Source organism: Eretmochelys imbricata, chromosome 12, assembly GCF_965152235.1.
Source record: "Eretmochelys imbricata isolate rEreImb1 chromosome 12, rEreImb1.hap1, whole genome shotgun sequence".
In the NCBI taxonomy this organism is placed as follows: domain Eukaryota; kingdom Metazoa; phylum Chordata; order Testudines; family Cheloniidae; genus Eretmochelys; species Eretmochelys imbricata.
The window spans coordinates 2,500,373-2,513,966 of NC_135583.1; the positions used below are offsets into that span (position 1 = coordinate 2,500,373).

The 13,594-nt window shown below is 54.3% G+C and overlaps 1 protein-coding gene across 1 annotated transcript in view; it reads right to left on the minus strand.

Moving 5' to 3' along the window:
• The window catches only part of CARMIL2 (capping protein regulator and myosin 1 linker 2), a 139,302-nt gene that overhangs the window by 33,710 nt on the left and 91,998 nt on the right, over window positions 1-13,594 (minus strand). The window contains exons 28-31 of the mRNA XM_077830718.1: window positions 11,826-11,913; window positions 10,741-10,872; window positions 10,130-10,196; window positions 2,225-2,493 (exon numbers count right to left, since the gene is read on the minus strand). Coding sequence (XP_077686844.1) covers window positions 2,225-2,493; window positions 10,130-10,196; window positions 10,741-10,872; window positions 11,826-11,913 — 556 coding nt within the window. The remainder of the gene's footprint in view (window positions 1-2,224; window positions 2,494-10,129; window positions 10,197-10,740; window positions 10,873-11,825; window positions 11,914-13,594) is intronic.

Sequence of the window (13,594 nt, forward strand, 5' to 3'; positions counted from 1 at the left end):
CTTTGCAGGCTCTTCCCTGGGTCAGGGTCTCTCACAGGCCTCCCTGCCTAGGGCAACTTCCCTGGTCTCCAGTCTTCCCCGCAGGAGCCATTCCTCATTCTGCAGATTCAACCACAGCTTCTGGAGCTTTGCCCTTTGTGCAGCGCCCTGCTGCCCTTTCTAGGGAATCCCCTGAGCCACCCCAGGGGTGCCTCACTCTATAATCAGGGCTGGCAAGCCCCAGTCCCCTAAGGGGTGAGCACCGGTACAGGCTGCAGCTCTCTTACTGCCAGTCCTGGATGCCAGCACAGCAGCGGCAATGTTCTGCACATGCCAGGTCTGAGCCCAGTGAAATCTTGGGGGGACGCAGCAGGGGAGGTTCCTGGGTCTCGGTGGTGCAGGGAGAAAGGAGAGACCCTAAAGAGCCTTTCCTCTTTGGAGGCTGGAGGTTACCCTGCTCTCATCGACACAAGGAACTGTGTTGCTGGGAAGAGGCCGTTAAGACTTTTATCATCTCAGGCTCAATAAGGAGCAGGAATGGTTTCTCTCCAATCAAAGCAATTCTCCCTTCCAGTTCATGGTGTTAGACCTTGGATGCCTGGCTGACCACCCCCCTGCACTGTGTGTAAACACACAGCCCCTGCTTGATGCCAGAGTTACCTCCCTCTGGCTGTGTCTGCTGGGCCCCAGTGGAAGAGAGGGAAGGCGAGACGTGAGGTCAGAGGGGCACCCTGTCTGCCAGAACAGCTGCGGAGCAGGGACACAGTCGCTAACCCGGACGTTGGAGAGACGCAAAATCAGCGGCAGCCTGCTGAGCCCTCTGGTAAAATCCCATCAAACCCCTTTGGCCCACAGGAGATGCCTAAACAAGGGGGTAGATGCAAGCATGCTATGAGAGGCCAGCCCAGTGTGACTCCCAGTGCACGACGTGGTCCTCAGCCAGGGACTCTCCCAATGCCCCTGCCAGGTGGCAGCTCCGCAGAGCTTGGAATGCAGGTGCCAGGTTTGATGCCATGCAGGTCCCAGGGCGGAATTCACCCTTGGGAGAGGGTAGGCTGCGCAAAGGGAGCCTCTGTGCCCCCTACATGCCAGGGAGGCGGCACTGGTGCAGAGTGGGGTTCGGAGGGTGGGCCGCACCTCCTCGGACATGAACCTGGAGTGGGCCAGGCCTCTACCACTGGGAGCCTGGGGGGGGGCAACACCCCCATTACCCTTGCTCAGAACAAAGCCCACGTACGGGAGTCTGAGCCCTGCCACATCAGCGTAGGGGAGCTGCAGCCTGCCTGCACCGAGAGCTGATGCTTACTCCCAGGAGGGGCTGGGGAGCACCAGACTCTCCCTGTGTGCTGGACAAACGCTGGGTTCATTCTGCATGGAAACAGAATCCCCTGCTTTGAAAACGAAGCCAGCCAACGATCAATTAACAGAAACAGCTTGACAAGGGAACCAAACTCTGCTCCTCAGCTTTTTAAAACCATCCTGCCGTGAGATGGGCTAGTCTGGCCTAAATGACTACCCACCTCCCCCAGGAATGGTGATCGCTCGCTTTATTTAGGCTCTAACTTCACAGCCCCCCAAAGTTATGTTGCCTTCCCCCGAGGCCTAAGGCTGAGTTATAAATGAACTGATTGACAGAAAGGGGGCAGATCCTGTCACTTTTGAAACTAATCAAATGAGTCAGAAGTATCAGAGAGCCATATAACAGTCAGTGAGCTTTTTTACTGTGGAAAAGATACACGGTTAATTCCAAATCTGTTCAAAAGGATAAGGGCCGTCTCATCAGGCCAGTGCATCCTTGGGGCAAACAAGCATCTAAGAGTTAAAGCAAATTTCCCAGTTTTGCTGAAGGCTCCGGTAGGTAGGAAATACACCCCCACCAGAGACCTTCAAGCCAGCCAAAAAGGTTTCAAATCAATATAGTCAGATAGAAAACGACACTGCAAATGGGCAAAGCCCCTGCATGCAAACTGCAGCTTCTCTGCTTGTGTCACATCTACAACATTGCTGCAGCATCTCAAGATTTTAGCAATCCACCGGCAATATAAAACCACCACATACCCTCAGCTAAAACCTTCTCCTCTAAGGTAAAAACCAGCAGCAGCCGAAGCCCAGCTGATGACTGCATAATAAAACAGCTGCTGCTCGGTATCTTTCATCTTTCAGGGCTGGAATAACTGCTGATTAAAGATATTTCCCCGTGACATAATTAAGCCCTGCCTGACTGAAGAATGAAAAGCAGGCTTACACTCGGCTTGCTTGGAGGCCGCTTGTTCCTGCGGTTGGGTCGGGGCCTAGCTCGGGTGTAGTGCTCCAGTTTCTCTCCCTCAGTTGGCAGGTCCATGAGGGATTGTATGGGTGCAGGCTCCGGGAAAGGAAGCAAACTGCTTCCAGTCTCAGCATCCTTTGTGGAGGCAGGGCGTGACTTCAGAGAGGCACAGCTGACTGACAGCAGAGCCTGGTGAGTTCCAATCTTGTTATCTTCTGCCTCTGCCTGAAGATCGAGCTCCGAAAGACCTGGGGGGGGGGGGGGGGAAGAAGGTGGAGAAAACCTTTGAAAATCTGGCACAGGCAGAATGCTGTCCCTGCGCAGGGGTTCCTGCCACAGGGAGATTATTACACAAGCAGCTCAGACAGCCTTGCAGATCATGGCTAGCACGTTCAGTGCTCCCAGCACCACAGGGGAAAAATAACCCTTGCCACAATTTGCAAAAATGCCACAGACAGTGGGAGTAGCTTGTGCATCAGTCTCTTGGAACGGACTTAAGGCCTGGCCTTCCATGCACAGAATTTCCCTGGGGATCGGTGGGAGCTCGTGCACAGAGGGCTGCCAGCATCTGGGCAGACTTTCGTGCATGTCAGTAGGGCACCGGTCAGGGCTCGCTCCTGCTCTGGGCACAGGCAGCTGAAGAGCTACCAGGGGAGAAATTGCTGCTCTCCTTTTAACTTTTAAGTGGACAAAACTAGCAAGAATTGATTCAAACAGAGCCCAGTTTAGCCAGGTGGCACTTGGACTGATAACAGAGGTCATGCATTCAGTTCCAATAAGCTTGGTCTAACAGGCTAGTGTGTTAGACATAAGGTCTTGGGGCAGGGGCTGTTTCCTTGTTCTGTGGCTGTACAGCGCCTGGCACAGTGGGGTCCCGGCTAGGGCTCCCAGGCACTCTGACAAACACAACCGATAATAAAATAATAATTAACAATAGTTTTATCTGTGATACTGTATTACCCTGAAACAGCACACACGCCAATAGAGATTAATCACATCCCAGCAGAGTACCAAAGGGGGGAGCTACAATGGGTGGGGCAGATCAGCCGAGTCCCACTTCCCTGCTCCCACTCACCTGCCTGTGCTCGAGGGGAATTCACCCCCGGAAGGGCTAGAGGGGATGCCCCTGCCTCCCACCCCTAGGGGTTCTGTTGGGGAGATGCAATGGTTATGCTCCCACCAAGGACCTTCTATAGCAGAGGGCGGGTCAGGTCAGCACTGCCCTTTGGCGGCCTGGACCAGTACCTTCTCTCTGGAGCCTGTATGCCTGCTGGCAGTGAAGAGGTTCCCATCACCCTTGCAGCTGGCAGTGGCCCGGGTAGGATCGATACCACTCAAAAACGGCTGCTCCGGAACCAGCCATCGGAGCCACAAGGGCAAACCCTGTGCCCACACAGAGACCAATGACTCCGATCAGACCCCATGCAGTGCTGGGGCCCACCACACTGATCCAACTGCAGGATCAGGGCCTGCGTCTGCTCAGCAGCATAAGCAAGGTACCAGGGTGAGTGTCTCTCTGAGAGGCAACAGGCAACCAACCTGGAGTGCTGCACATTACACACCCACATCACATGCAGACCGACCGACAGACCTCAGGAGGGTGGATGCACAAAGGCTAGTATTTCTACTGACCTGACCACACGGGTTCCAGAGAGTCCACATGGCTCAGACTCTCCTGCTTGGCCCTCCTTGCTACATGCAGTTAAACACCAACGTGTGGCTGTCCACGATCAGCTCTGTGCTGATGCAGCGCTAAGCAGGAGATCAGGGCCTAGTGCAGCTAGAAGGGGGCGCTACTAGCAGGCAGGGCATTTCCTTGCTGGGCTCAACGGCGTTTGCTTTCTTAAGTCAGTCCCTTCCTCACCCGTAGCCAGCTGGTGGGGAAGGAGAGAGAGACCGTTTCCAGGAGAGGAGCAGGAGCTGGGGTTGGACTCCCTCCAAATCCCGCTGCTGGGGCCATCAGAACCATTCCCAAATGAGCCAGCAGCTCTCGTGAGCAGGGTAGAGAGGGGCCGTGCCCAACGCGGCTGCCATGCCAGTGCAAAGAGCTAGCACTGCAGGCCCTGGGGTACAGGACACATCTTCTAATCCAGTGCCATCTGTGGGGGCTCCAGCAACACCACAGACCGGCCTGCTGCCTTAGGGCAGCCCGTCCCGGGGCCCAGCACTGGCAGGAACAGAGTGCACGTCTGGGTCCCCCAGTGGGAACGGTTCGCTGTTGAGTGGCTGATGCTACACTGAGAATGCTCCATGTGGGAAGAACCTTCTCTGCCCCAGCGGCCACCTCCCCCTGCCTGAACCTGCAGTCCCACGTGGTACATTATGTACAAAGAGCCCCTCGGGGCTAGGAACGTGGAGCGATGGATTCTGGCACAAGACGGGGATAAGAGGGAAGGTCCTTGCACAGATCTGTAACTGGTTAAAAGACAGAAAACAAGGGGTAGGAATAAATGGTCAGTTTTCAGAATGGACAGAGGTCAATAGTGGTATCCCCCAGGGTGTATGCTGGGACCAGTCCTATTCAACATATTCATAAATGATCTGGAAAAAGGGGTAAACAGGGAGGTGACAAAGTTTGCAGATGATGCAAAACTACAAGAGAGTTAAGTCCCAGGCAGACTGTGAAGAGCTACAAAAGGATCTCACAAAACTGGGTGACTGGGCAACAAAATGGCAGATGAAATTCAATGTTGATAAATGAAAAGTGATGCACATTGGAAAACAATCCCAACTATACATTTAAAATGATGGGGTCTGAATTAGCTATTAGCACTCAAAAGAGATCTTGGCGTCATTGTGGGTAGTTCTCTGAAAACATCCACTCAATGTGCAGCGGCAGTCAAAAAAGGAAACAGAATGTGAGGAACCATTAAGAAAGGGATAGATAAGACAGACAGAAAATATCATAATGCTGATATATAAATCCGTGGTATACCCATATCTTGATACCGCGTGCAGTTCTGGTCACCCCATCTCAAAAGAGCTATATTAGAACTGGAAAAGATACAGAGAAGGGCAACAAAAATGATTCAGTGTATAGAACAGCCTCAGTAGGAGGAGAGATTAATAAGACTGGGAATGAGAAAAGGAGGACTTGTGGCACCTTAGAGACTAACCAATTTATTTGAGCATGAGCTTTCGTGTAGCTCACAAAAGCTCATGCTCAAATAAATTGGTTAGTCTCTAAGGTGCCACAAGTACTCCTTTTCTTTTTGCAAATACAGACTAACACGACTGTTACTCTGAAGACTGGGAATGTTTATCCTGGAAACGAGACAACTAAGGGGGGGATGAGAGAGATCTATAAAATCATGACTGGTGTGGAGAAAGTGGATCAGGAAGTGTTATTTACCCCTTCACACAACACAAGAACCCAGGGGTCACCCACTGAAATTAACAGGCAGCAGATTTAAAACAAACAAAGGGAAGTTCCTCTTCACACATCGCAGCGTCAACTTGTGGAACTTGTGGGGATGTTGTAAAGGCCAAAAGTATAACTGGGTTCTAAAAAGAATTAAGTAAGTTCATGGAGGATCAGTGGCCATGAGCAAAGATGTTCAGGGATTCTACCCCATGCTCTGGATGTCCCTAGCCTGCAACTGCCAGAAACTGGGAGCAGACAACAGCGGATGGATCACTCAGAGTTGCCTGTTCTGTTCATGCCCCCTGAAGCACCTGGCATCGGAAGACAGGACACTGGGCTAGACGGACCATTGATCTGACCCAGTGCAGCCGTTCTAATACTCCCTAGAACTGGCAGGTGTACGTTTAAGGGGCTCATGGAGCTCACAGGCCCAAGCGACCTCTATTTGCTCCTTTAACATCCCAGGTTCCACCCTCCAGTTGGCAGGTTGCATCTTCCCAAATGGCAAGGGCCTCTGTTCACTCCCTCTCCTGCAGGCTGGGCACGCTGCCTCCACGACTGCTCCCAACCTTTGCCAGCCCAAGCAGGGAGATGCAAAAAGAACCCCGTTCCCCACAGAGCAGGGACCAGCACCCCCACCCAGCAGCCCTACTGAGATGTGTTTAACTCCTGCGCCCCGTTGTGTCCCACTCACCGGCGAAAGGCACCCTCTGCCCTTTGGGAGAGAACGGAAAGTGCAGTGAGCTTTGTCAGCTCCTTGTTTTTAGAGGCAGGATTATACCCAATACTTGTAACTGTGAATGCTTGAACACCAGACCCCGGTCTCCCAGGTAAGTGGGCAGTCAGAGAAGCCACCGGTGCTCCTCCATGACTGCTGTCCTCTAGCTGGTTTTGGTAACACCAAGACCCCACACACTAGAAATGGTACATGGCCTAGCTATGCTGCCCCATTGCAGCACATACCCCAGGAGTCTACAAGCTGCCGGGGCAGCCAACCCCACTCCCCAAGCACAGCCCCCCACTCTGGAGCGGAAGGGGTTAGACCCACATGTACTGCAAGGAAGCTTGTTAGCCAACTGGCCAGCCCTGGATATGGCCCACAGCTCCAGGGGCAATGCTAACAGATATGGAATGATCTGGTCCTTTGCAGAGTTTTCCCTCTTACAGCCCAAAGTAACTCAAGTAACAAAAGGTTTGGGGGAAAAAAATGCGAGCAGAAACCTTGGAAATCTGACATGAAAACGCCCGAGCCGGAGTGGGAATAAACACCCTGCAGCATGACTGCATTACCGCAGAGACCCAGGCATAAAGCGGAGTGGAAATCCAGGGGCTGCTTTTATTTTTGCCAGAGTCGGTGCCTGTTAGAGCAGCGCGGGCTAGGCAGCATTCCGGCTACTTTTATTTGCATTACAGAGGCTGCTGCTGGCTCTGGATTTCCTCACTGTGCGCTGGGGCCTATTCAGGGCCCCGATGGTCAACACTCTCTCCCAAGGTGGGGCCCATGACGCTGTCACTGGGCTCGGTGATACGTGGCCAGCGAATCCCTCCAGAGCTGGACTCGGAATCACACCAGGATCAGACCCAGGTCCCGCTGGTTAATGTGAAACAGCCCACATCCTCCCCCTCATTCCTCCAGTGAGCTCCTGTCAAGCGATACTGTCACCAGGAGGCTGGCTTCCCAGCACAGACTGTAAGACCTGAAGCATCCCATGGCAAGGCACAGCATGCAGGGAAGGGGAAGGCAGGCCAAATGCCATCAGACAGTGCCTCCTTCGCTGACATTTTCAGAAGCCGTCTCCACTGGGTTTGCTCGCCCATACAAGCGCGGAAAACCGCTGGGGTGAAGGCAGAACGTGGAATCTTCTACAAACAATTCCTGGATTTATCCTTGCGTCAGCACGAAACAAGGGACCACAGCTCTTTGACAGCTGCCCCAAAAGACAGAGTGGCACACACTCGGCGGATGGCCCCAGGAATGGTCCCATGCGCAGGGCATAGTCCCAGCTGCTGGATTTGCAATGAACCCCCTTGAGTTCACTAAGGTGTGTGAGTGAGAGATTCACATGCACCCAACCTCCCTGTTGGCTCATTTATTCCACCACATGGGCAGAATAAATGATGGACACTGTCCTGTGGGCAGGACACCAATAACCGGGGCTCAGGGTTAACTCCCCTCCCCCATCAGGCCCACATCAGGGAGCTGGGGGCGGCAGGATCCTGAAGGACCAGCAGCTTGGGGCATAGGCTGCAGAGAGCCCTTCACACACAGGGGATTCCACTCGTTGGAGAGGGAAACATGCAGCTCGAGCCCTAGATGTTTGCAATCCTGGCACAGCCAAACCTCCTTTCACTGCAAAGCAACATATCAGAGCTTCATAGGGGAGCCCAGCCCAGTCCTTCCTCCCTCTAGATCTAAGAGCCCTTGGGGGAGGTTCTGCTCCTGTTCCATTGTAGCAGACGGCGACTCCAGCACACAAAGCTGTTGGGTATGGATATTTGTACAGGATGTTTTGCCTGTTGAAAGCTTCCCTTTAAGCAAATCCATTTTTCCAACTGGCCAGATTCTGTGACAAGAACGCCTGGGGCCGACCTGCTACAAACCTCCCTGTGCCCTCTCTGCTGCAGTCGGAGGGTGACACCTGGAGCTGACAAAAGTTGCTCTGCCAGCGTCACCATGGAGAGATGGCAGCCGCGCCTGCCTCTCCCGAGCACTGCAGATTCTCGGGTTGTGTTCTACCATCATTTGATACTCATCCGCCTGATCTACGCTGCGCACCGGACAGACCTTCCCCTTGGAGCAGGGAAGTAGTAACATCTCCCTGCAACTGCCTGTGGACTAAATCAGATAAAGCTTATTTCTACAGACCCAGCCAATGGGAAATGCTCCCCCCATGGGACAAAGCACTAGCAATGATTTTCAGATTCCCACAAGCCCTAAATCGATCTGGGGCTCAGCAGTAGGGCTGAGTGGCTCGAGAAGTCGCTCTCCTCACCCCAGAGCAGAGCCATGAGTCACAAATGCCTCACACAGGGTTATTACTCAGAGAGAGCTGAAAACCGCATGTGCGCCTTTCTAAACAGATATTCATGGGGCTGCCCCAGGGCATCTTGGGAAAGGAGGCATTTCATTTCATGTCACAATTCCTTACAATGGCTCCAGTCACTGGCCCCAGGCATTTTATGCTAAACAAGGGGCCGGCACTTCCTATTACGCCTCCCCATGGACTCAAGGGGAACTTAAAACCATGCCTCACAACATGAAACAGGTGAACCAACTGGGCCAGCGACCCCACATGAGGGGTGATACCAGCACTGTCCCAGGCTGACTGGCACCAAGCCTGCTGCTGATCCGGAGGCCTGGAAGCTAAACCATGCTAAAATATGGGGCTGTGGCCACAGGGTGCTAAAACCACTAGAGAAGGAGGAAGACTTTGGGGACAATGCAGACGAATATATCCAGGCAACAAGACGTTTGTATATCAGTCACAGAAGCATGGCTTTGATCTGCTGTGTTTGTTCTCATAAAAGAGAGATACCAGGTTCACTCTGTCCCGCAGAAGCTCTGGAGTTTGGCTCTCTGGAACCAGGAGAGCTGTGCAAGCTGGTGGAAAGGCAAATTTCAAGCGAGATCCCTTCCCAGATCTGCATCCACACGGTGCCAGCAGCCTTGTGGGTAATTCTGACATCGCCTGGCTGACTTACAGCAACGTGACTCAAAAGCAACACCTGGTGTGAGGCGATCAGTGAAACCGGTAATGCCAAAGCCCCAAGATGGCCAGGGCAGAGGGCTTAGCACTGCTCCTACTGGAGTCAATGAGAGTTTTACAATTGACTTCTATTGGAGAAGGATTCGCTCCAGATGCAGTAAGTCACCATAAAGCTCTTCAATGGAGAGGCAGCCTGTGTCCAGTTCAAGGGCCAGGCAACGTCTGCGCCAACAAGACTACATCAAAAGTCAGGCCCACCCCATATCTATTTGGCTGCCCGCGGGAAACAAACCTGCAGTCTTAGGCCAGTGTCTAGAGTCCATAACTGAAACGCACCACCACGAACCCCACCGAGGAGACGGAGAGCCGAATACTAGCCACACTGGGTGGGAGGACTGTCACCACCACCTTAGGACTGCTCGGCTGGCCAGGGGCTGGGACCTTGTCTCATTCCCATGTGCATACCCTGGCAGAGTTTCGCTGGGCAAAGTTCACTGCCCCCTGGGACTCCTACTTAGCACAGCGGGCACTCTCCAGGCCTCTCTGCTCAGCGTCCCTGTATTTTGACCATCTGACCTGCATCCCTCTTTGAAGAGAGTCTGTCTCCTGTCCTCATAGGTTCTGTAGCCCCTCCCTCCACCCCCATCCCAGAATTTAAGTCATCTGACACCTGCACTACCAGGGAGTGATGATAGACACCTGGATATCGTCTGTGATGCCACAATAGACACCAAAAAATGACCAACCCTGCAGATGTCAGAGTAGCCACTGACTCACAGTTGTAAGCAGAGAACATCTCTGCATCAGCCTTACTTCTCATGGCAGGCATGGGCCGGATGCTCCTGAAGTGCTTGTTCTTCCTCCTCAGAGCCATCTTATACTGCAGAGAGAGGGGGAGATGTTGCTTTTCAGCATGCAGTGCTCTGCAAAACGTACACAGGGCTAATTGCAAGTGGAGAGCAATTCCATTCGCCTTTCTTGAATAACCGGGCCTTGGAGGGGCTGAGATGGCAAAAGCCAAGATTACAAAACAAAATCTGGCAGCTGCATTACAGGCTTTGGGCCTGATACATTTGCATTTTAAAATGGGCTCCAAATCATAGAATCTCAGGGTTGGAAGGGACCTCAGGAGGTCATCTAGTCCAACCCCCTGCTCAGAGCAGGACCAACCCCAACTAAATCAGGAAGGCTATAGAAATCCAAACACTCCCAGAGAACCACCCAAATCTATGAACGATTGTACCGGCAATTATTTTAATTGTCTTTGTCTGGACAGATCAGCACCCCTTGAGCACAATTAATATTGCTCAGAGCTCAGGGAAAGGTTTAACATCTCCTTCTATTGGATCTTGATTTAATATCTTTAACCCACTGTGTCAGCCTGGACATTAGCATGAAGGGGAGAGAAGGAACCCAAGCCATACCTCCTCAGCTGCAAAGCTTTTCTCAGCAACATCCAGCAGATTCCTGCTCTTCTTTAGCTGAAAATCGTCTTCCTCAATATTGTCTGCCTGTAGCACATGAAGATCTGGAGGTTGCTTGGCGAGATCTTCTGCCTAAAACCATTAAGTAGCCCTTGAATGTGCCCTGTCGTGCTTCATCAGGGGAATAATTTATGTATAATAATGCCCTGCTCCTTATGAGCTCCAGTAACGTGCCATCCATGTTTCTATTGCTAGCAGGCTTCTGGCCTGCCAAAACTTCCCCCACACAGCCCAGGTGTGGTGCCAGCAGAGCCCACTTCAGACACAGAGACCTGGCACAAAAATCCAGCTGGTGTTGGTTTTCCCCTGGCAATTCCTTACCGCTCTCAGCCACAGGGTGGCTCCTGGCCCTCGCACTGAAAGGGGCAGGAGACAAATAGCACCAAAGAGTCAATCCCAGGATGGTGCCATAGCAAGGGGAGGGCAACAAGCCCAGCTGCTCTGCTGGGGAGGGGGAATACCTGGGGGAGAAGCTGGCCTAGGAGAAAAGCAGCGAGAGGAAGTTCTGAACAGGGGCTGCACAACAGCTGCTCCCCGTCACTAGACTGGGCAATGCCCGAGGTCAATGGCCTTGGCACGCCAGGGATTAATTGTGGCTTTAAGTCAGAGCCCTTGGTGAGGAGTGTGGTGGAGCAGTGACTCAGGTCGGAGGCAGGCCCGGTGCCTCCGGGGCCCTTGGAAGGGCGCAGCTGCCTCACCCTGTGCAGACCCTGGAGAGGAGGCAAGAGCCACAGCTCCAGTCTTGCCCTCTTTGAAGGCTGGCTCAGCTGCGGGTGCTAGCCCTGGCAGCTGCCTAAGACTGCAGCAGGGGAGAGTCTTTGCAGTCAGCTGCCCCGTGCCGGGCAAAGCCCAGTCTAGCCCCACCAGTACAGCGGGCACCCTGAGACCCCTGGGCCGCACCAGGAAGTGGGCCATCCATGTGGCTGCCGGCACTAGGAGCAGAAGGGAGAGGCTGTGTGCTCAAGCTGGCACCTCTCTGCCTGGCAGAGCCCCGGAGGAAGGAGAGAACAAACATGGCTACTCACCAGCCTGCACTGAGCACTTGTCAGGTCCTCCAGCACCTCGTGGATCAGCCCGTCGGCCACAGCCGCAATGACAGACAGCCTGATTTCACTGCGAGAAGAGACAGGGCGGTTAGTGCGCGGCGGGGGGGGGGGGGGGGGGCTGAGCCCCCCATCCCAAGGGAGCAGTGGAGGGGAGAGGGAAGGCCACAGAAGCCAGTTCCCATCCCAGTAAGCCAGTGCTGCAGCCAGGGAAGATGCAAGAGAACAGGCCAGGAAGCAGGGCTAACCAGGCCCCCACCTGCATCGCACTCATGCTAAGGAGCCGGAATCGTGAGCCGGGCCCCACGGTACCAGGTGCTGCACATACAGCCCCTGCCCCGCAGAGCTCACATCGAAGTACAAGCCAAGCTAGCCTCTAGCCACTGCAGCTGGTGCTGGGAGCGAGCCTGCCAGGCAGTGTGGAGGGCAAGGCTGGCGCTGGGGCGAGGGCACGGGACAGGAAGCCAGGAAAGCGGAGAGGAAATGCCCTGACAGGCTGAACATGGCCCCTAGGATCAGTCCCCAGCCCCGCCGTAGACTCCCCGCACCTCTCAGCCTCCCCATCATGGGGATGGCGAGACCGGCCTCTTCTGCATGCACTAATTACTCCAAGGGGCCCAGAGTCCCTTGCCTGGGCAGCCCCACAGGAGGGGTCAGAGCTCCCCAGCCATGCTGGGGGCGGTGCATCACCCTGAGGGAGCCCCTGGGGCACCGGAGGAGGAAGGTTTATGACCCCATCCAAAGGGGAGCCCTGCACTGTGGGCTAATCTGAGGGGGGAAGGACAAGGCCAGAGCCCCGCCGCATCCTGCCCTCGCTTGGGTGGCCAGGGGACTGAGGGCCCTAGACCTTGTACTGCCCCATATGCAAGCTCAAGCTGGGCTGAGCTGGGCTGCGGGGGGGACAGCTGCTCTCCAGACCCAAATACCTTTGATAGTGAGCCAGGAGCAGCAGAGCTAACAGGCCATTCCAGCAGCTTGCAGATTCGCCAGGCAGCCCAAGGGCATGTGGTCTGTGCAACAGGCACCCACAAGACCAGGATACGGCCCGAGCACAGACCCCCAGCCCCGCCAAAGGGAAAGTGGTACCAGGCACCGCTCCGCCGAGCCGCAGGGAGTGGGCAGACCCAGCGCAGGCTGCCTGAACACAATCTGCTCGTGCCAAAGCTGCCGCCCTCACATCACCTGCACTTGGTTCCTAGGCAATGGGGCACAGGCAAAAAGGGGGGAAATCAGAGTCACCTCCCACAGCCTGGGCCCTGTGGCAGAGGAACAGCTTAGCCTTCTGTACAGCAGGAAAGTGAAGGGATGGGTTCCCAGGAAGCAGCTCCCACAAGACCCTCCGTGCAAATAAACCAAGGAGGGAATGTGAACTGCGGGCCCAGCGTCAATCTTGTCTCAATCTGACATCGTAACTGAGGCCTAGACACCTTGACTCTGGCCTGGTCTGGTCTAGGGCATTGAGCAGAGGACTGGGACCTATGAGTCCCAGGTTCTAGGCCCAACTCTGCCACACGCTCACCATGTGACTGCACCTCCCTGCCTCTGTTTCCCCTTCTATAAAATGGGGACAATGATGCTGCTCAGCTCCAGCAGTTTTTGAAACACAGGTATGGATTGCCAAGGAGAGAGGATTGTGAGCGCCAAGGATTATTCGATTGGTTAGCACTCACCTGGAAACTCCCACACATGCATCACAAGTGGCTGGGAGCCCAGATCCAGAATCTGCACTGGGGGCCTGGCAGGAAGCCTTG